Source organism: Coloeus monedula (assembly GCF_965178545.1).
Source record: "Coloeus monedula genome assembly, chromosome: 20".
In the NCBI taxonomy this organism is placed as follows: domain Eukaryota; kingdom Metazoa; phylum Chordata; class Aves; order Passeriformes; family Corvidae; genus Coloeus; species Coloeus monedula.
Window position 1 is genome coordinate 8,172,551 of NC_138800.1, and position 22,942 is coordinate 8,195,492.

General features: G+C 50.2%; 1 protein-coding gene across 3 annotated transcripts in view; it reads left to right on the forward strand.

The window, feature by feature from the left end:
- RPH3AL (rabphilin 3A like (without C2 domains)) overlaps positions 1-22,481 on the forward strand; it is a 34,853-nt gene extending 12,372 nt beyond the window's left edge. For 2 of the 3 annotated variants that reach the window (XM_082294390.1, XM_082294391.1), the window contains exons 5-9: positions 871-957; positions 8,208-8,388; positions 13,995-14,108; positions 14,523-14,705; positions 20,116-22,481. In XM_082294390.1, coding sequence (XP_082150516.1) covers positions 871-957; positions 8,208-8,388; positions 13,995-14,108; positions 14,523-14,705; positions 20,116-20,150 — 600 coding nt within the window. In that variant the 3' untranslated portion in view covers positions 20,151-22,481. The remainder of the gene's footprint in view (positions 1-870; positions 958-8,207; positions 8,389-13,994; positions 14,109-14,522; positions 14,706-20,115) is intronic. The other variant, XM_082294392.1, reaches the window with a different exon arrangement.
- The last annotated feature ends 461 nt before the right edge of the window (positions 22,482-22,942 follow it).

Consider the following 22,942-nt stretch of genomic DNA (forward strand, 5'->3'; position numbering starts at 1 on the left):
ACAGGTTGTTCATTATTCCTCTGGGAGGATGAGGATGGGGGCAGGAATAGTGGGATGTAGGAGATGAGACCTTCATCCCTGGACACAGGAGCAGCCTGGTGTGGGGGACATGTCAAACCTTACCTGGGGACATCCAGCCCTCGTGGTTTTCCTCTCCTCTTGTGAGTGGCTTTTCCTCTTTGAGGATCAAAGGTTTCATCCAATTTCTCATTCAAGCTGCATGCCAGGGCTGATAGGCATCAGCTTCATTATGTAATGTTGGGTGATTCAGGTTGTAAATGGCTTGGAATGCCAGCAGGGACTTGAAAGTTCCCTCGTGCAGCAATAAAGGCTGTGCAGAACCAGCAGACATTCAGGAAATGTGTGGAACCGTGGCCATGCCCACCTCCTAAACAGCCACAGATCAAGGAGAGTGTGCTGAGCTGGGGGGGAAGATGTGGGATTTAAGACCAGGGGTGTGAGGGGAGGGAGGAGAACATTCCCAGCCTTGCACTTGTGCCTGGTTACAGCTGCTTTCCACGCCACAGGGGTTGGGGGGTAGGATTTAGGGGAGTTAAAAAGCTGCTCTGGAAATACACCTGTGGGTGGTGGGGTTGGATTTGTTCTTCTTCTCAGCTCTCTTCCCACCCTGAAGTCAAGGGCTGTGCTGTGGATTTGTCTTTGTCTCAGACAGACTTCAAGCAGCTTCCTACAGTCAGCGGTTCTCCAGGATAAACAGGAAAATTGTGCCATCGTTTAGGTTTCTAAGGAAAGCAAAGCAGAGCTGTTGGAGCAGGGGTTTCTCAGCCTCCTCTCCCCCAGGGGCTGTGGGGAGCTGCTAACACCACTTTTTCCCCCCCTTTTTTCTTTTTTTCTCTCTCCTTGTTTCAGAAAGTTTGCACCAAGTGTGGGATAGAAACTGTTGGAGCCCAGAAACGCCCTCTGTGGTTGTGCAAGATCTGCAGTGAGCAGAGAGAGGTAAAACACAGCTGTGGGGAGATGGGGCTCAGCAGCATCCACCTGCCCACCCCAAATCTGTGCAGAGTGTGTGTGGGCTCTTCCCTGTGCCTTGGAAGGCAGAAAATGGCATTTGGGAGGCTTGGCTGGAGGCCAGGAAGGCTCAAACACACACAGTGGTGACAACTTTGTTTTATGAGGGGGTGAAGGAGAAAAACCACACCTGGAGCCTGGCTTTGTGGGGTTTCTCTAGCTCTGGCCATAAAGAGACTGTTCCCTTACACCCTTTCCCTCCTCACTCTGTGGCAAATAAACTTGGCTAACTGTTTTTTTTAAATACAGCTTGAGAGATGTAGAGCATAACTGCAATATTTGTCCCACTAAAAATAACTAGGATTGCAGCCTTTAAATCTGTTTTCCTGCCTGCCTGCAAAATCCCGTAACTTGCCAGTGTGTGAGACTTCTAATGCAGGTCTCTAAATTTTTATATCCTTCATCCTTGACTTTACACTGCAAAAAAACCCCAGTAATGGGCTGCCTCAATTCTTGTCTGCCAGCCAGCATCCACCAACATCAGGGCTCGCTGCTCTGTGCTGAAGAGAGGCCTGTGAATTTGTTCTGTGATTACAGACGGATTTTCACTTGTTCCCATCAATTTATTTTGGGCTTTCACTTGTGGTCCTTGAGCATCAATCCAGTCCAGCTATTTCTGACCAGTGTAACCTGGGTGCTCTGCTAAATCAAGTTTTGAAGTGTAGTGAGAGCGTTTGTGCAGGTGTTGGAGGTGCTGAATTTTTTTTTTTTTTTTGTATTAGTTGTGGAAACTTTGCATTGCTTAGGTTTTACTTTGGAGGTTTTTTTTTGTGTGGGAGCACTCACAAAATCCGTGTTCAGGTAAGATGAGGGATGTATGGATGCAGCTGGTCTTTAAATTAGCAGCAGCAGTGTGGGTAGGGCAGGAGGAGAGCATTCCAGCTCCCTGGATTTGATAATAATTTGATACACTGAATCATCCAGATGTTTTGAATTCCAGATAGAGATCCCAAAATAGAGAGCGAGGCAGGTGCAGGTATTCTCTGCAAGGAAACACAGGGACTAAAATTTACTTTATTTCTTTTATTTTGTTTTGGTTTTTTTAAATCTCTCTGTACCACTGTGGGAGTTTTTCCTATTTCTTAAAAAAATGATAAGTAACCTGGTCACTGGACAGAGAATATTAACGTGTCCAGCACATGTTATGTGTGGTCAGAGTGTGAGGGTATGATAACCTTCAGCACTCACTCTGTGAGTCCTGAGATACAGCCAAAGTGCATCCCTGATGAAAATGGATGGACCTTTCCTTCTCAGACTAAATTGTAGCCTCAACTTGCCTCTCAACCCTTAGCTTTTCCTTTATTTTTCAATTCCCTTTAAGATGGGTTCAAGTCTGTCTCCTTTCTTGTTTATGCTAGTGCTGCTGCCCTGAACAGGAGAAGGTTGGAAGGGTCACAGTGTGGGCACAGAGACATCAAATCATACATCCCCTCTGTCTTCCCACAGGCCCTGCCTTTATTTTGAGGGATTTGGGAATTGAGAATTAGCAGAAGCCTTGGGGCATGTCAGCCAGGGCAAGGAAGTTGAGGCAAATCAGGATAAATGCCTGGAAATTGGCTTTGATGGGTGGCTTTGGTCTTCCCTAAGTGTTTGAGGAACAGGGATCCAGGCAGGGAGCTTCAGGAATGCACTGGAGCACTGGGGGAGTAAAAAAATCAGTATCCCCCTTCCTCTGTCCCCTTCTCAAAGTGACTTTAGCCACTGTGGCCCACCAGCATCTCAGGATGGTGGGGCTGGACATTCCCATGCACCAGCTAACAGCTGCAGTGGGTGGCATTGTCCACACATCTTCCAGGTTATTATTTATCCCTGCAGGCTGGATTTAAACCAGCGTAAGTTTGTGACACGTGGTACCTGTCACCCCCTTCTGCTGCGTGGACAACATCAGTGCTGGCCTCGGTTGTGATTAAATAACCATCCTGCCTGGGTGAAAATGAACACCAAAGCTGTTGTTTACAGCAGTTCTCCAGTCAGAGTCGAGTGCTTGGTGCCCACAGATCCCTCTGGGAATCCCAGCCTCAGCCACTCGGAAGCTTTCTCTGCTGCTTTCTGTTTCCTTGAAAACCTCCCCTGGGAAGGCTGTGCTGCATAGCGATGAGGAACGAGTTGCTCTGACACTGTCTTATTTCTGGAGAGTGGAGGCGATGAATGGGCTCTGCCTGCTGTTTCCCGGGATTCTGACTGCATCCCAGCCATCCCGAACAGAGCAGCGTCGGGATGTGCAGGGCCAGGGTCTCCCAGGGGCCAGGAGGAGCTGGGAGGAAAGTGCTGTGTTCTGGCAGAGCCTGGATGTTCCTGCTGGCAAAGGGAACGTCCCCAGGGACCCACAGGCACCCCCCACACCAAATATATCAAATAGACCTCACCTGCCTCAGGCCAGAGCCACTTGTCCCAGCTGTTTCCAGAGGGAGCTGATGGAAACCCCTCCTTTGTTCTTCCAGGATTCTGTGGATGTTTTCCTTTGCAACGTCTTTGGATGGCAGTGGAATTGAGGATGATGTGGATTGTGGTTTAGTGTTCCTGCAAGCAAGGGTAGAAGCAAATCCAGCCACGCTCACGTTTGCTTTTGAGGGCAAGAATCTCCCTTCCTCCTTCCCTCCTCCTCGTGCCACGCTGCCTGTCCTGGCTGTGATCTTGCTTTGCCTTTCTGCACACAGAGTGTGGAGGGCTGATCCCCCCTGGGTCAGTGCTGCTCCTGCAGGGATGCCCTGGGGAGGTCGGGGGTGCTGATCCCTGGCTGCAGCCAGCACTGGCTGTGGGTTTGCAGTGAAACTCCCCCGGGAATGAGATGCCAGGGCAGGAAGGGAGCAGCTCCTGCGGTGCACAGGGCTCGTTGCAGCAGCTGTCAGAGCAGCAGAACGTGCCTGGCAGGAGTGATGGTGGGTAAATACACAGCTGGAATGATTCCCTGCTGCCAGGCCTCTGGCAGAGCACAGTAACAGCACGGGCAGCAGTGCCCATGCTGAATTAGCTGTGCGTGGCCGAAATCTGCCTCTCACCTCCTGGCCTGAAGGGGAAAAGGGACCTGCTGGGTTTTGTCAAATCCCTGCCCAGCCCTTTAACTCTCTGCACAGCCTTATTTTGACTGATCCCACCAGGTTCTGCAGAGCACCTTCCTGAATTACCCCTTTATATATATAATTTTTTAAAAATATATATCCATAATTAGCTATGCTATCATTGTAATTAAAATCCTCTTGGAAGCACTCGTGCACATTTACATTTGAATTGACACATCCAGAACTGTAGGGATCATGAAAGCGATTTTGGTGGGGTGGGGGGGAGAGAGATTTTTTTTTTAAACTCCCTCGAATATGAAAGAGAGCGTCAGCTACCAGGGACCAGTTAAAAGTTTGAATTTGCCCCCTCTGCTTCGCTTTCCTTTTAATTCCTTCTCCTTCACTACACGGCATTTTCATGGCTGCCTGCATTCCTCAGTTTATCCCAACAAACCACGCAGGGGAAGAAGATTTTTGCGCTGGAGGAACGGAATCGTCTCCTCCCCTTTTGCCCCCGGGGCTTCCCTTTTCACTTACTCACTCCTACCACTTGGAACATTGTAAAGCAGCATAGCTCGGGGTTATTCCTGCCTGGCATGACGATTTCCTGGCAAAACATCCCACGGATGGAGAGGGGTGCTTATTTTGGGCGACTCTGGATCGACATCGGAGCGCTGTGCACCTGTTTGCAATTGAAAGAACTCATCAATAGCCTCTGCCGTATTATTTTGGGGGTGGCAGCGAGTAGTTAGACTCAAAATAGTGTCCTCTAGAATAGAGCCACGGGGGGAAAAAAAAGAGGCCTGATTGAAAGGGGGATGATAAATGGTTGAAGGCTGGCAGCCAGTGCAGCTCGAGAAGCGTCGGGGTCAGGGGGGCGATAGATTTTGCTATTCCGGAAACAAAGCCCCGAATGGTAATTTCAGTGCCTTTTAATTTCCTTCATCCTCAAGTGCTGAATGTGGGAGTTGACAACAGATTGCTGTAAATAATATAATTGGAAATCTCTGTGTTATGGAAAAGCAGATGAATGCAAATAACGAGGCTGAAGAGCGCTCGCTCTTTCTGCGCTGCCAGTGGTGTTTGCAGCGTGCCAGGGCCGTGCTGGAGAGCTGGGACAAAGTGGCTGTGTGGGAATGTGCTGCAGGCAGGGGATGCCAGCAAGGTCCTCCCGGGGTGGCTGCATCTGCAGGTGCCTTTTTCTTTGCTGTAGCCCACGAGAAGCTGCTTCCCCACCTTTCGGTCTTTGCTGCTGTCAGCATGGGAAGCTAAACGTGGTGGTTTTCCTCTCATCAAGCTCGGGCTGCTGTGAAGGAAGGGGCTGCAGGATGGAAACAGCTCCTGCATGGCACGAGCAGGAGGTGGTAGAGCAAAATGTGGCTTTGCAGCAAAGATCCTTCCCTAAGCATCTCTGTTTAGGGGATGTGGTTTGGTGAGGAGATCTCTGGGGAGGCTGCGAGTGTTTGTTATGATTCCCTCAGCTGTGATCCATCTCTTTATCAGCAAGCCCTAATCTTCTGCCTGTTCAGGAGCTTGTTTTAGCACTTGTATGCTTGGGAAAGTTCGACCAGCAACATGGGTTTCACCAGGGCCCAGTGATTCTCTGTTAGGTCCCATTTCCAGGCTGCACTCGATGAAAATGCTCGATAAAATCCCCATCTGCTTCTACATGTGTCACTCTAGAGCTGCAATGATGGCTCGATGCAATTTTAATGGGAACATTATCAGGGTTATAAAAGGGATTTATCTGTCGTGGCCACGGCTGTCCCTCTCCCTGGTGAAATTCCAGCTCCACGCAAACTCAGACTGCCGTGGGGAACAAATTTCCCCTTAATGTGAACTGGTGGGAGCAACATCCTCCCCTCCTTGGCAAGAGTAAACTGCTCATAGACAGGAATTTTATTCTCAAGGCTCTGTTACAGATTTATTAATTTAAAATCAAGCAAGAACTTTGCTGTCAGGCCACTCTGGCCATCAATCAAATGCCATCAATAGCAGTCAGCAACATCGACCTGTTTTGATCCAAGGATGCTCAAACTGCCCCCTGTACCCATGTGCAGAGCAGGATGTGATCCGTGGTCCTTTGGGATGGGCTGTGCTGCAAAGTGCTGCAAACCTGGAGGGGCAGAGGGACTCAATCCATACAGGGGAGAGCATCTTGCTGCAGCTGTTTTTGAGCTGATTTCAAAACAATTTCACTGCTGCCATAATAGGACCAAACTCTATTAGAAGCACCAATTTAAAGGGAATATGTATGCAGAGAATCAATTTTATAGTAGTGTTACCACATCAGAGCTGGGTGTATGATGTCATTAACTCTTTCTGTAACGACTTGCTTTGGGGTAGTGAGAAACCTGGGGGTGACCAGCCTTTGTTCCAGCCATCCATGCTGTGTCTGATTGGTTTTATGGTGTGCCTAAATTGGAGCTCGCCTGAAGATAATAGGTCTCTCCAGTGCTCCAAATTAAATTACAGATGTTGCAAGGTCTGTTCAGAGAGTGGCTGCACCAGAGGGCTGTTTCCTCCCCAGCAGTTTATCCAGGGAAGCTGTGTGTGCACCTGATTCCCAGTGTGTGTCAGGGATGGACAATTTCCACCGGCTGCCAGCGCTGTCCCTGTTCTCCTGCTGTGCCCCGTGGGTGCAGCTGCTCCCAAAACCTCCAGCCTTCCTCAAGGAGCTCAGGGCTTGCCCAGCCTGCAGCTCCTACCTGGGCCATGCTTACCTGAGCTGCAGTGGGCTGAGTGCTGTGCAGAGATGTCTGTCCCATACTTCAAAAATCTCTTGCATTTCCTGATCCTTGGAAACCAGAGCCTGTTCCTGCAGGGTCCCTGTGCTGTTGTACACACTGTACCAACTGCTGTGCAGTCCCCACATGCCAGCAGAAGGGACAGAAGGAGCTGTGTCAGCCTGTGCCTGCCTGGCTGGGTCACTTTGGCTGTTGGCACAGAGGAGAAGGAGCTGCCAAACCCACTCTGTAGAAGAACAACTTGTAGTGTTGGGAAACTGGCTTCCCAGCTTTTTGCCTGGAAGGCAGACTCACCATCCTGCTGGGTGGTTACCCAGCAGGAAAACGTTGGTGTAGCTGCAGGATGCTCTCACCTCGTGGTTTGCAGATCCTGCTGTGATGCACGAGCCTCTCCTTGCACGTGTGCTGGGTCACAGAGGTGTTTGCTTTCTTCTGCTTGCTGCTCTTCTTTTAGAAACCATATTACCAGGTCCCCCTCTGAGTTCAGATCACCTGCACTTGGCTTTCAAGACCCCAAACACAGAGATTTGAGCTCTCTGGACTGGGAACCAGGCAACCATCAGTGTCACGGTGCTGCTTTTTGTGCCTGCATGAGAACAACTCCTGAATGCCAGGTGTTGTCCCTGCCCTCTGCTTTGATTAAGCTCTAAAGGCAAAATGCAAATGTATTGCTGCAATGGGGGATATCTGCATTTGCACCCACTGCCATCATGATGAATCTGTGGGTAAAACACTTTGGGAACTTGGAGTGGAAACGCTGATGATCTCCTTCGCTCTGAACAGGAATGCAAGAAATAAAAAATGATATTTTTACTATGTTAACTTATTTTTTGCCCTGGCTGAATCATTAGCTCATTATCAGGCTGCTGGAAGGCACACAAGAATTAGGTTTGTAGGAGGCCATTTCTCCTTGTCTGAGCTGCCACCCTTCTCCCTTCCCCTGGCTTACAGCAGGCTTTATATTAAATATACTTAATAGAGTGCCTTCATCATAAGCTGCATTAAAGCTAAATTGGAGAGGAGAGGCTGTTCTTACAGGAGCTATTACAGTTTAGTGCTTGAGGTCCATTTCCTGCTGCAGGTTCAGGTTATTTGAGTGTCGTTCTCGTTCTGGGGTTTTCAAGCTCGTTACACGATCTGGCTTGGCCTGAATTGCTCTGTGAGATGAACACTGAGGCTGTGCTGTTGGTACAGCACGAGGCAGCACTTCTGCCATCACCTTCCTTCAATCTGTACCTGCTGCTTCTTCACAGCTGGGGTTTTGTAGCTGTGGAAAGAGGACAGAGATGAGCCAGGGCTGACAAGGATTGGGGAGGAATTTGGGGTCGGAGGAAGTGGCTGGGCCAAACTTGGTGGGGAGTTCATTTTGTGGTGGCTGTGCTCTCTTGCTGTACAAACCCAGCCTGAGCTGTCACATCTGTGTCTCTGGCAGGTCTGGAAGAGGTCTGGGGCGTGGTTCTACAAAGGGCTGCCCAAGTACATCACGCCCTTGAAGAGCGGCGCTGGCAGCAAACCCCTGGAGCTGCAGCCACAGCCCTGGCAGGGCGAGGCAGCCGTGCCGGAGCCCGAGAGCGTCAGGAGCAGCCGCTCCTTCACCTGGGCCAGGGGAAAAGGTTGGTTGTCCCACCCAGGAAGCAGGTGGGAGAAGGACCTGGCTTCTCCTGCTGCTGGCAGGATCCCAGTAATCAGGGAAGTTCTGTGTTGGAGGTGTTATCCCTCAAAGTGTGGTGTTTTTCTCACGTGGATGTTGGAGTTGGTGCTGTGGTGTGTTTTTTGAGGATTCACTGAGAGTTAAGTGAGTGCTGATGGCCCTGGCTTGTCCCAGTCCTCCTGGACTCCCCATCCTTCAGTCCACCCCTGCTTTCCTCCATTCCTTGTAGCCCCCACTGTTTTTCTGGGATGAGCCATGGAGCAGACACCTGCCTGCAGTCACAGCCCAAAGAGCTGCTCCTGGTGGACATCACTGTGCAGCCAGGGCTGACCCAAGGCTGGTCTCATTCCCTTCCTGCTTGGGGCTACCTGCTCCTGGCTTCTGCTGCTCTGCTGGGCAGATTCCTCAAGTCACTGTGAGCTGAGTTAGAAATTGCTCTGCCAGCATGTGAGTACTGCAGAATCAGAGCTGCTGCCAGTCTGCTTTGATTTCTCTTCCCTTGTCTCTGTGTGGATTAGCAGAACTGTCTGGCCTCTCTCCCCTTCTGTCTTCTGCTGTTAGATCCCCTCAATTGGAGAAGATCTGTCGAGTGAACCAGCTGCGTGCACTCTTCCACTTATCAGAAGTGCAGGGGGAAATAACCTTTTAATAAAGAAATCTCAGGAGACTTGGGTTTACAAACCTTCCCTTCAGGGCCCAGCTAAGAAAGCACTCCCAGCCCTACTGTAACTTTTGTAATTAAAGACAAATTAGATCAGCAATAGACGGTTGTGTTTCCCTCCAGGAGATGCTTGGAAGGAGTTGTCTCAGCCGAGGGACTGATTGATGAGGTTGTTTTTTGTTCACATGATAGAGAAAACATTGAGTTGAAGCTGTTGAGCCCAGACCTGGCCTGCTGCTTAGTTCAGCTTTTCAGCTGAGTTTTGTTTCTTGGAGAAGGCTTCCCCATAAATACAGGCAGGAGCAGCAAAGGAACAGGGGGAGGACAGCAAAGTGACCTTTGGTAAGCTTTGATGTGGGTGGCGAGCTGCCTTTCTCCCTGCCCTCTGATGTTTGTCTGGCTGCTGCTGTTTTATGGGTCGGGCAATATTAATTTATGGCTTTATTTTCTGGTGCTTTCTTTCCCTGTTGCCCTTCTCTGTGAGGCTGCCTGTCCTCTGGACAGCTTTCAGTGGGCACTGCGGGCTGGAATTCATCTCTGGAGCAGGCAGCTTGTGCATCTCCTCCTCCTTTCACCTCTTTTGAAGCTGCCACTGCCAGGACTCCTGCTGTTTGTCATCCCAAAGCTCTGCCATGTGCAGGGCAGCCTCCTTCCTCCGTGGAGATGTGTGTCCATGATATTGCCATTGTGAATCTGCAGTGGGAGCTGGGCTGAGCTTCCCAAGGCAGCTTGGTTCCCCCTGCCTGGCTGATAGCATTTGTCAGCTCACACCTTGTACAGCCTCACCCAGACATGTCCCTTCAGCTCCGAGCAAAGCCCTGGTGCTTGTTTGGCAGGATGTTCCTGGGAATGAGCTCTGACAGGCTGCTCTCTGTGGGGTTTCCATTATCTTGGCCAGCCCTGTCCAACCCCTCTGCTCCTCTCTGATGTGCTGAAGGAGCCTTCTCTGAGCTCTTCAGGGATTCAAGTCAGGAGGAGCCAGCACGCTCCTGCCACGGCCCCTGGACATCCTCCATGCCAGGAGCTGCCTTTCAGCAGCGATGGGACAAACTTCAAATGTCCCTTTTCCCCCTCAAAAGGAAGGGATCAGTGCCAGAACCTGGGTATCTGCTCCCACTGCAGAAGGGTGGGAAGGCAGCAGGACCGAGGGAGGGCAGGAATGGGCTCAAGGAAGAAAAGCCAACCCCACCAGGCAGAAGTTTTATTTTTGCACACTCGGTATTTCTCCTGTGCTCACTGACACTGGGATTTGCTGGTGCCTTTGGTTTTTCTGTTGTAAACAAGCAGTTGCCATGGGAACCCTGCTATTAGTTAAGGCACAAATGTATTGTCAGGAGGAGAATAGCAGCAGTATTTCTTGTGCTGGGCAGCAGCTCTGCTCCATGTGCTGGAATGTGGGTGGGATTCTGCGCTGGGTCAGGGGGTGGGAGCAAGAGCAGCGGGGCTTTCCTTCTTCCAGGCTCTGAGTTCTGTAGGGAAAATGTGGAAAGGAGCTGGGTAGAAAGCAGAAGTGTGATCCCTGAGCTGTTGCACTGCTTGGCAGGAGGGCTGCCTGCTGCTCCACTCAGTCTCCAGGGGATTTTCCTGTTCCAAGCACTGGGATGTGCCAGTGGCACCGGAGCAGCACCTGGGCAGGGGGATGCAGTGGGTTTGTCCAGTGTCTGTGAGCTGAAGGCCAAATCCCTGAGAGATGGAGCAGAGAGGGATGTGCTGGGGTGTGTCAAGCGCTCTGCAGGCCACCAAGATGAACATCCAATTTGCCAACTTTGCAGTGACAAAGCTGCAACTTGTGCTGCTCCTGAAAGGGAGAAGGGTTGGGCCCAGTCACCTCTTCCTTCTTGGAGCAACGCTGGATGTGATCTGGCACAGGAGCTGCCCTCAGTGGGACCCTGGGCTGTAATAATTCTCATCATCTCTCACTTTCCCACCTGCAGTGACCGGGAGCTGTTGCTCTCCCTGCTCTCTGGATTCGGTGTTTGCCAAAAATTCGGGTGCTGCAGGGCAGCTCTGCTCAGGGATTGTGCTCATCCTGGCTGTGCTGGGGTTGTGTGGCTGTTGGAGCTGTGATTCCCACGTGCTTTTCCCCAACTTTTGACAGCTGCAGGAAGTGCCAAGAGCTTTGTGTGTGCTGGGCTGAGCCCTGCCCTGCGCTGGCAGCACGAGGAGCTCTCTCTGTGCCAAAAGCACACATCTAATAACAGATCCCAGCCCCAGCCAAGTGCTCCTTCCCCTTGGCCTCAGCAGAGCCTCCCCACATCCTGATTTGCCTCTGGGGATGAGTACAGCCAGCACTTATGCTCCACCATTCCCTGTGGCTCTCTGATGCCTCTGGCTTGGGGATTGAACCATGTGTGGAGGGACACTGGGCTCTGCCAGCAGCTGCTGGGCTCCAGGCCCTCAGTGGATGACCCATTCCCTGTGGGAATACTGCTTTTCTAGCAAGTTTTATCTCGGCATATTTTATTTTATGAGCTTTTATTTTTTTCCAGTCAGCTGGAGATGGGGAGGGATAAATCTGTTCCGTTCTGTGAAGGAACAGCTGTCCAGTGACTCTTATTGATAGATCAGCAACTGCTGGAACACCAGATTTAATACTTCTGGGCTCTGGAAAGTGCCAGCAGAAGGTCTGGGAGCTTTGGATGAAGGATTACCTGAAAGGGAGATGGTGGTGCAGTGAGTAAAATACACTCTTACTGGCAGCAGAGGAAATGAGAGCAGACAGGGCTGGTCCTGTGGTGTGAGTGCCTTTGTGTCATTAATATTTTCCTCCTCGTGTGCTGGCTCTCTCTGGGCTGCTGAATGGCAGAAGGACAGGCAGCTGAAGTCACCTCCACTGATTCACCGGGGCCTTCTACAAATAAATCCTGGCCCCCAGCGTTTTCAGAGGATTCATGGAGGAAGGAGCTGTTCTAAAGCAATGGATTTTATGAATCCAGGAGGCCAAAAGAAAAAAAAAAAAGATGATGGCCAAGTGGAACAGGAGCTCATTTTCTAAGAGAAGTGAGCAATGAGATGGTCACAATGACTCTTAGAGCTGAGATTTGGATTTTAGAGGAAAAAACCCCACTCTGGTACGTATGGATTGTTTTTAGCAGTGTTTCTATAGAACTCCCCACCTCTCCCAGGGAGTTCTGGGGGAGTAATGAAGATGTTTTTTAGACAAACCTTTGCTTTGAGGACTCTTAGCCCCCCAGCTTGTAAAGGAGCTTTTTTTCCCTCCCACAGCCCCTTTCCCTGCAGGTGAGAGCTCCCATTCCTGATGATGCCAGGAGGAAAAGGCAGCAGGGAGAGGCTGTGCAGGATATGTGTGAGGAGGTGCCTGCCAGGGCAACTTCAATAACGCTTTGCAATAACACTGGCAGCCAACTTTAATATCCTCAGAGATGTTAGCACTGCTTTGGGTGTTCATTTCTCGTTTTTTTTAATGAAATAGTTTGTGTAGTACAGATCGCTGCCTTGAATACAGGAGTGCCTGCAGAGGTGCTTGGCAGGAATATTTGACAGCTCCTGCTCTGTGCAAGGGGAAGGATTCCCATCCTTCTGCCCTGGGGAGTGCTGAAGGGTTTGGGCTGACACAGAGAGAGGAGCTGACAGCTCTGGGTTACCCCGTGGTTGTCACCTTGTACCACTGCACCCACATCCCTCTCAGGCTGGGTGCTGTGGGCAGCACGGCGTGGGGGCAACGTGGTTTGTTCAGGAGAAGAGAAAACAGCTCCTCACAGGAATGTGAGCTTCTAAAGATGTCCTGATGGACCTAAAAAAATCGTTGTGGCTTCCTTTTTCCACAGGAGGGGCTGTAGGTTGCAGTGTTGCCTACGGTACATCCCTCATGGGCCGATTTTGTACTTTTTACCAGGAGTTGTGAGCTGCTATTTGAAGTGGCTGCTGAGCTGCCAGGAGAGCTGGTATCTGTCTGGTCAGATGGAGCAGTGCTGGAGGTGCAATCCCTCAAACAAAAGACAGATTTTTTTTCCCATTACCTTCCTCCTCAGCCCCGCCATTCCTGTTCTGAGATCAAACCATCACAAAAACCCAGGAATTGGGAAAAACACCTTTCTCATTTTACCCAGAGCAGCTGGCAGCTGAGTTATCATTTACACCAGTATAAGCAGGAGAGGTGTTTGCATAATTGCATGGAAAAGTGGAAAGAACCTGCCAGTTTGGGAAGCTGTGTCTGGCAAAACGAGGCTCCTTCAGCTCTTTTGGAAACTATGGAGAGTGGAAAGCAGCAGGACGAGAGCCAGGATTCAGGGGGAAGAAAACCACAGAGGAAAAAAAGCAGCTTTGAAACGGGAGAACAGTCTCCTTGAGGAAAAGGAGTGACCCTTGCCTTTGGAGCTTTGGGGATGTGGGAGTAACATAGTTCTGGGCAGTTTGCTCCTGGGGATGGTTTGATGTGCTCAGGATTTACCTGGCATTTTCCTTTTAGATCCTGCAGGCCCTGCCACACTTGAAATGCAGATTGGAGGGAAACAACCCCTCTCCCCACGTTACCCAGGGGTGGAGCAGGTGCAGCCAGGACCCTTCCACCTGCAGCTGAGCAGGAACCACCCCTTAGAGGGTCACTTTGTGTGGCACAGGAGCACTGCGGTCCCCCGTGGACCCAGTCAGCTTTAGGAGAGAAGCCCTGGTGGTGTCTGCACCTGCTGCAGGTGCTGGCACCGCTGGAGTGTGTGCAGCAGAGTTATAAATCATCTGTAAAAAGTAAAACCACATCATGTCTGAGAGGAAGAGCGAGCAGCTGTGGGGGAACTGCAGGTAGGGTCTCCTTTGGAGAGGGAGAACGTGATCAGCGAGTCAGCGTTTGTTCCCGTTTTATTTGGATCCATCTGGCACCTCTTTGGGAAGTGTTATGAACATTGTGAATAACTGTCTCTCTCCTCTCCTCCCCCTGATCTTTCCTGCAGTGGTTTCCAGTGACAGTGAGAGCGACTCGGAGCTCAGTTCCTCCAGCCTGGATGACAAGCCCATCCCTGCGGGATCAAAAGGCTCCCAAGGGAGAAAGCTCCAAGCAGGAATGGGTGAGGAGCTGCAGTTCCTTGTGGCTGGAGGGTGGGAAGTCTAAAGTGCTTGAATGTTTGGCTCTTGGCTCAGCTGCTTGCCTCCCCTCCTGGCTGTGGCTGTGCCAGGTGAGGGTTTGGGCCTTTCCCACTGGGATTTCATCCTGGTGGTCATTCCATGGCCTGCAGCGTTCCAGGGTCTGCCCTTGCAGCTGGGAGTTGCTCCTGGCAGCAATCCCTGGCCAGCTCCTCACTCCTGGCTTTACAGCACTGGAATCACTGGTGTTTTTTGGGAGCAGAGCACAAGAACTGGGGGACACCCTGCTCCTGAGGGCTCCTGGCTGGAGCTGGGATGTTTCTGCTCCTTTAAGACCCAGCCCTACATCCACACCCCCTTCCCGCTCCCTCAGCAGCATCTCTGTCCTGTCCCTGCAGCACCCACGAGGGGACCCAGCCAGGCTGTGAGCAGAGCCCTGGGGACCCCCCAGCCCCCCACGCTGTCGGGGAGCCACAGCAGCCTGGGCAGCGAGCAGGGGGTCGAGCTCAGCCCCACAGAGAGTGGCCAGAGTGACCAAGCCTCGGACAGGCGCGACAGCGATGCCGGCACCAGTGCCCCTGGTAAGCTGCACCCCCTCTCCAGGCACATCCCTGCTTTTTGGGGCTGAATTCCCTGGGAGCACAGCTTTCCCAGAGGCACACAAAGCTGTGGCCTCAGGGTCACTTTTGCCTGCTCCTTTTTTGTATTGGCAGATGCTGTCTCAGTGTCGCACCTTCTTCCCTGAATGCAAAACCTTTTCTGCAACATGAGTAATCGTCTGGGGTGGGAGCTGCCTGCCCCCACGGCCAGGAGCACTCAGAGCTTGGGGCTGTGCCCCTGCAGGGGTCTGGAGCTCCTCTCTATTCTGCAGAGCCAGCAGAACAGATTGAGCTTCTCTTGATGCAAAGAAGTCCAGCAGCTTTATGAGACTGAGTAATATTTTTCCTGAAGTAAGATGGCTCTTAAAGCCAAGTATGGCTCTTCCCAGAACTCTGCAGTGCAGAAAAAAGACACTTTTCCCCCCTCAAAAACCTCAGAACAATTAAGTGACTGGGAAAGCAGAGGCTGCTATCACACCTGAAGCAGCTGAAAGAGATGCAAATGTGTTCTCTCTGCTGTTCCCACTAATTCAGTCACTAACCCCTCAAGTTATCATTCAGCACTGCTCCCTCCCGAGCATTCCTGCCCTCTGAACTGCCTCTCCTGTTGTTCCTGAGCCTGGTTAGTGCTGGGCATGTTGAGGCATAAATTGGATTAGAGAGAGCAGGTTCATCCTTCAGTGCAACACGGAGTCGTGGTCCCCTCCCCGCGCTTCCCGCTACAAACAGGCGGAATAAAATTGTTTCTCTGCTCTTCCCTCCCTCCCCAGCTTTCAGGGACTTGCAGTTTTCTTTCATTTTAGTAGAAGTCAAACAAGTGATTCTTCTGCTCTGTCCTTCCTCCCCCTGGATTAGAGTCTGTCCTGGACTGGGTGGTTTATTTTAAGCTCCTGTTGTGTGTGGAATTAGAGAGGGCGGATTCCTGCTGTGGGTTGGCTCTGCTGCCTGTTGAGGAGAGCTGCAGGTTGTCCTGTGGGGTTGGAATGGGTGGGGATAGCAGGTGTGACCCCTTTGGGTGCTGCTTCTGATGGAGGGATCCACTCCTGGACAATGTGTTTGTACTCAGCATTTTGTAGCTTCTCTGCCTGCTCTTTGAGCCAACTGCTGCCTGGCCATGACAGTGCAATCAGCATTTCAGAGGCCAAAAAAAAAGGAAAAAAAGGAAAAAAAGCTTTTTTCCTGCTAAAAACTCCTTATGCAAAGCTTGGCACAAGGGGTCAAAGCTTTCCAGGGGGATCTCCCCGTGTAGATGGGGGAGAGCTAAAATGACAGGCAGCATGGGCAGGTATTTAAAAAAGGAGAACTGCAGCAATCTCCTGAGGCCAGTTAAAGCTGGCCCTGAGATGTGGAGAGGATCCTGCTAAGGAAAAGGTTGAGCCAGGTTGGCTGCCTAGGGAGTTTCTGTAAAGATCTTTATTATATCTGAGGTCATTTCTTTCCCAGGAGAAGGGTCTGCACTGTTCAGACCAGAGCCCTGGTACAGGGACTCTGTGGCCTCCCAAATCCAGGGGAGGGAGGCAGGAAATCAGCAGTGAGTACTTCAGGATCCCTTTGGGTGCCTCTCTCTGCCAACAAGCAGAGGCTGCTCTTGCTGTTGATCTCTTTAAAGAGTAATGGAGCTGATGCATGCTGGATGTCAGGACTGGCAAAACTCTTCCCAGCATCTCCCCTTCCTGTGGGACAGCCCCTGAGCTCTGCCCTGCCCTGAAAGCAGAACAAGGGACAAAGATCCTTCCTCATTTCAGCTGCTGAGCCTCAGCTGCAGAACGGGGCTGTTAAAAGATGATTTTCTGCGCTTCCTCTGAAGGGCTCTGCACCTTTAGAACACCATGTCAGCAGCAATTTTTGCTTCATATTATCACCTCAGGTGTTGTTCTACCGGTGACTTCCTTTGCACTTCTTTTTCTCACCTCTGCTCTGACTCTGCTCTCAAGTGTGACTTCACAGAGCACTTCAGCATCCCGAAATCCCAGGCCACCTCCAGCACAGGGAATTGAGGAGTGGTGCTGCAAAAGCAGCTGCTCTCACAGTCCTGAGCTCTTTCAGCCTGAAGGCCAAGGCAGCAGCAGGGTGGTGGCCAAGGGAAAACAAGGAGCTATTAAAGAGGGTTTGTAGGTTTCCAGTGCGCTGCTCCAGCTCCGGCTGGGGTTTGCTGAGGCAGATAATGAAGCCTGGAGTTTGTCATAAAATGACTCATTGTCAGAGCTGCATTGGGATTTAGGCAACCTCAGCCCGTGAACCAAAGTTTCAGAAGAGTGGTGAGTTGAGAGGCTGCCAATTTTATTTTTTTATTTTTTTTTTTTACCACCTGCTCTCAAAGCCTTTCAAAAGCAGCATTTTCTGAGGGGCTGGTGCTGCTTCTGAAGCTCCAGTACCTGGAGGTGCCTGCTCTGACGTGATAGCTTTCAAGAGGAAGGTCGCACACTCATTTTCCTGCAGAATGTTTTATCCTAAAGAAAATTAAATTTGCACATATGGAAAGAGCACAATCTCCCTTTTTTCCTCTTACTTGCTCCCAGCTAGGGCAGGTGACTCACCTTGTTCTGGCTGCACAGCTGATGCTAAGAGATGCCTTGAAAAAGAGCAAAATCCTCACTTATGTTGATTATGACATTTTTGTTAAGGAAGGGAATATTAAACAGAGTGAAACAAAGAAATTATCAATATCTTACAGCGGTTTTCATTAGCCCAGGGAGAGTTTTTAACGGAGATCACAAATTTGAGCTTGGGACTGCTGCAGGGGGTAAATTAAACAAAAGGCATCTCCCCTCAGTCAAGTTCTGCATTGACAGGTGCCAGCTGCTGGGGTTCTCAGCATCTTCAGAGGGCCTTGTCCCAGAAATGGGTGACTCCTGTTTGCTGTTCCATGAGCAGCTTGCTGGTGGGGAATGGTGAACGAGCTTGGCATGGGCTGTGGGGCTGGAGAAAGCTCTGATTCCTGCTGGAAGCAGGAGGTTTGAGAGGCAGCCACGAGAGAAGCTAATGAGGGAGTGCAAATCACAGCCTCCCCATCCCTGCCCGCTTGCCAATGTGTTGTCTAAATCATTAATACTTAAAGAGTGGTGCAGCAGCTGGCACTTAAACAGAGCCACGTTAAACAGGGCTGGGGCTGGGCTGGGAGCTGAGATGAGGATGGCACTGCCTGGTGAGGGGTAAGAAATGTCCTGGTTTGCAATCACGGGGTGAGACCTGCTGGAAAAACCCCCAGATGTGAGCAGGTCCAGCCTGGACCCTTCTGCAGCTCCTAGGTACCTCCCTTGAGCTGCTTTGTGCTGGGAGAGAGCTGAGAAAAGGGCTTGGAGCTGAGGGAGATGGACAGGGAGTGCTGCTTCCAGCTCTCTTTATTTGGGGAGATTTATGCCCTGTCTTTCAGGAATTGACTGAAATGAGGTGGTGTCTCTCTGTGGCATCCACTTTTGCTCATAAATATTCAAGCTGTTAATACATGAGCCAGGCAGAGCCATTCAGCATTATTTTTGTGGCAGGAAATTCTCTGGGCATCTTTGAAGTTAAAGCATTAACTGCTATTTTCCCTTCCATTCTGCTTCTCAGATGTCTGCTTTGCTCCCTCAGGGATGATGAGGAGGTAACATTTTGCTTCAGTGGGTCTGACTACTCCATTCCATGTAGGAAGGAAAAAAAAGAACTTGTCCTAACAGTAATTAGGCTCCAAATGGGGTAGTAATTTCTTTAATGACTTTCCTCATGCAGTCTTTGGGGAGTTGACTTTTGTTTTCCTGTGCTTGGTGAGAAAGTTGCTTAAATGTTTTCAGATTTGTTCCTTGTTTGTGTGAGCCATTGTGGATTTCCAGGGCTGACTTGGCAGCAGAGTGGAAGAGGTGGGTAATCCCTGCCCTGCCTTTAGGGCCTGCGTTTAGGGCCCAGTTTAGGAAGGGCAGAGGGATCAGATATAAAGGAAAGACCCACACCCAGCCTCTCCCAGCCAAGCCTCTGCTTCCTTCACTGGCTGCCTCATCACATTTAGGGCACTGCTCTTTATGCCCTTTTTGCTCAGAGCTTGCTGGGATTGAGTTGTCCTGCTGCCGAGGAGGAGAAGTTTTCTGTCTTCCCCCAAGTGAAAAAATTGAATTGTGCCTTCATGGCTGAGGAGCTTTGAGCTGTCTCTGCCTCCTCACATCCGCAGAGCACCGAGTGGTCCTGCTGTATTTATAAATAAAACACAGCTTTGGGTAGTGGCAGTGTTAGGAAATTATTCAAGGTTTGCATTCCAGATACAATGCATTTGTGAATATGAACCTCAGGAGAAGCCTGTGCCCCCTTCCATGTTTGAGGGAATTAAAATATTTTCATCCTCGAATGGTAGAAGCAAAACATTTTCAGCTCTTTCGAGCCTGCCTTGAAGTTAAGTGAATAAAGGCTCGAGTAACTAAAAAAATAAATTACTTCAACTATTCCTGTAATTCTTTATGGAGTTTTAAATTGAAGGCTTCTTCCTTCAAAATAGAGGGATGACAAAGATTCATTCTCTCGGCTCTTTCGCTCAATATATCAGGGAACAAGTCTGCTGCTGAAGATGGAACTCCTATTTTTATGCCTTCTTTCACATTGCAGAGGTCTGTGCTGTGGTCTTTGATCAAACAGCCTGTCTGGCCTCCTGCCCCCACCTCCTCAGACTTATTCTCTGCCCTCTGCAATACGTTTGCTCCTCACGCTCCCAACTTTCTGTTCAGCGTTTACACAAAGCACCAAGGGCAAGAGTTGATGTCATCTTCCCAAACAAAGCAGGAAGGAAAGAGCAGGGGAAGTCAGTAAGATAGAAGTGAAAAGCTTGGATTTTGGAGTCTTTGTAAACACATGGAGGGGTTTTATGGCTCGGGAGGTTATCTTTTAACAGGGATGTCAGGCAGCAGCTGGTGGTCCTTTCTCCAAGAGGAGGAGCAGTGTGTCCCAGCAGAGCCTGGGTTTTGCCAGGGGTGCTGAAGTGATCAGCTCAGGTTTGTTTAGTCAACAGGAGACCAAATCTGGAGCAGAGCAGGGCCTGTCCTGTGCCCATCCCCAGCCGTGGGCAAGGGCCACATCCTGCTGTGGCTCCTGTCCATGGCCCATGGAGAGCAGGAAGGTCTCACAGCAGATCTGCTCTGTCACCCCTCAGAGCTGAGGTTTCTGGGGAGCAGGTACTGAAGGGGCAGTTCTAGCAGCACAACTCCTTATTTCTCCTCCTCTCCGCTTTTCCTTCCCCTGTGTTTTCTCCCTTTAATCAAGTCTAATGGGCCCTGACTGCTGGACTAATGATGCATAGATGTTCTCTTTATTATTTTTAGGAAGCTCTTAAAATGGCACCGAGCACGCAAAAGCAACGTAAAACAACTTGGTGGAGCCTCTCCCCTTCGCTGCTTTCCAAACAAAACTTTTGTCTTTGTTTGTTTTGCAGGCAAACGACGGCTCCATGCCAGAACACGACTCTGATGGAGGAGAAGATGGAGCTGCTTTCTCCTGGATCCAGCACTCCCATTCCATAGACTTCACTCCAGACAGGGACTGCTGCCGGGGCCGATGTTGTGATGCTGGCTCTTCCACAGGCACTGGGACAGCACCTGCCTGTGTTCTGTGAACCCCAAAAGAGGCACTGGGGCTGTGATTTGCACTTGGCTCCCATGGGGAAGGGTCACTCCTTGTGTTTGTTGTCCTTGTTCTGGCTGGAGTGAGTTTGGTGTGGGCACCAGGAGCCAGCCCGTGAAGCTGTGCTCCCATTCCCTCCCTCTCTCTCTGCTCAGGGTAAAGAAACACTCCAAGGAACTTGCTGTGATTTTTCCACTCCTCCTGGCTGTGCACTGGCCCATGTGAGGGTGTGGGGTCAGGGGAAATGTGTGGTTGCTCACCCCCAGGCCCAGCTGGCTGCCTGTGAGCACCCGAATTGGATAAAAGCTTTCAAATGACTTTATCTTGTAAAGCTCTGCAGATTCCCCTCCCACGTGCACACCTTACATGAGCAAGGGCCTTTCTTTTGCCTTTTTCCTGTAAGTCTTGAGCATCTGGCTGACTGTGGTGGTGGTGTCATCGTGAGTCAGGCTGTTGAAAACTGCGTGCCCTGGTCCTGCTTATTCTCTGGGACAGACAATTTGCCTCAAAGATGAGAAAAATCAAATTACCTCACATCTCTGGAGAAATTAGATCTTTGAAGAGCTGAACAAAACCCACACTGGGCTGGTAGGAGTCTGTGGATTTTATTAAATGCTTTGGAGCTGACCTGTCTATTATGAAGAAACAAAGGATTCCAAAAAGTTCCCTCTGAAATCACAGAGTTAAAGGCAATTTGTGCCCATTAATGTCAGCCTTTCCCCTCAGTTATTACTCTTTTGTTCTGTTTTCCTTTGCACTGGGCACTCTGTGTGCATGTAGTGTGTGTTCTTACAAATGGCTGCAGTATGAAGATAAATGAGATTGGGTGCTGGAACACTCCGGCAGGAGATCGGAAATCAATCCTCGACTTTCTTTTAAATGAACATGGCCCAACAGAGGACCATTCCCGCACTGCTCTCCCAGTTAATGTGCTCTGGCAGGTTGCTGGTGAAATGCTTCCAACCCTTCCTCTGTGATGTGTTCCTGCCCTTCTACAAATGAAAACAAAACCTTTGAGCCACATGGGCTCCCTGAGATGGCAGAAAAGGAAATCACTGAATGTGGGGTCCACACCATCAGTGTTGGAGAGAGCAAGGGATGAGGTTGTTCTCCACTGAGGGATATTTTATTGCATGGTCTGTGTTGTTAACCTGGCCATTAAGGCTTGACCAGCTGCTTCTGTGGAAGGGCTAATGCCAGAATTATTATCTGTAACTGAAAAAGTAACTCCAGCTGTCAGCTTTTGCTGAAATACTGGTGTGGTTTCAGAGCTGTTTCTTCTGAGAACTGTAGGGTCTTCAATTTCCAAAATGTTTAGCCACCAAAAGGAGTTCTGTTTTTCCTTGAAGCTTTTGACACTCCAAGTGAGGCTTGTCGTGCTCATTACCTCAGACAGCCTGGCCTGCCAGCCTAAGTTAATTCCACAGCAGAAGGAGAAGGAAAAAGACTTTTAGGAATTGACTCTATTTTCTTTAAACCTGTTACTTTCTCATCACCAGCTCTACACTGAGTTGGAAAGAGCTTTTAAAATCCAGAATGTCATTTCTAATTCCCCTTGAGTTCCTTGTGCTTCACTCGTGGGCAGTGCAGGCAGGTCAGTCGTGTCCCCATTCCCACTCCCACCTCCCACAGCATTTCCCCCACTGTGGGGTGCCAGCTCTGCTCAGGACCATTGGGAATCCTTGCTGTGCCACGGTGAGGCATCAGCTTGATGTTTACCTGAGGCCAGCTTTTATAAAACCCTCTCAGAGGTAAATTTGACATTGCTCTGGTGCCAGTGAGACTGGAAACTTTTCTTTCTTACCTCTGTATTTTAACTCCATGGGGTAACTCCACCTGAGTTTGAACCAGAGTTGTTCAGACAGCTGTGGAAAGACTGAGGGAAGGATCTGGTCCTGGACAATGTGATCCAGGCCCAACTGAATGTGATAGAGGATCATCTGCAGCCCTGTGCACTGTTTTATTTTGAAGACCACTTTTCCCTTTGTGGTGATTCTCTTGGTTGTGTTTTGCAGCTTTCATTGGAATATTATCCTAAACCTGTCCCTGTCTTTTGAGCTGGTTCAATGTGGGCAAAAAGGGCTCAGTGAATGTGCTCAGTCTGCCCTGGTCATGTGTGTTTATTATTTTCTTGTTCTCATCTCCATCCCTCACAACTTCTGTCTGGTGTTTTACTACTGGAAACAATAAAGCTTTTGCTCAGTGACTACTTCTCGCCGTTCTTGAAACAGTAAAAAAGTTTTTTCATAGATGCTCTCCAAATCCTCCAGCAAGGCAAGACAATAACCCAGCCAGTGGAATTGTGATTCATGTGGCTGGAGTTTAACTGACTTCTGCACTTGAAAGTCATCTTTTGTCTTGTCCCTTCCTCGGTGCCTCGTGCTGGCGGTGGCAGGGGCACAGATTTGCTCCTCAACCCCTCTGTGAAGGTTTTCCACGCTGCAGCCACGACTCTCAAAGCAGCACCAATTGTCCTTTTGTCAAGTGCTGTCCCCTCAGCCTCCCGAGGCTCTCTGACAATCGGGGTCCATTTAACCTGGCCCACAGAGAAGTGCCTCTGCATCTCCTCATTGTTCGCCGAGTGCGCGCGGCCCTGGCCGCTCCCGTTTCCTCAGCACTCAGCCTCAAGGTTTCAAAGA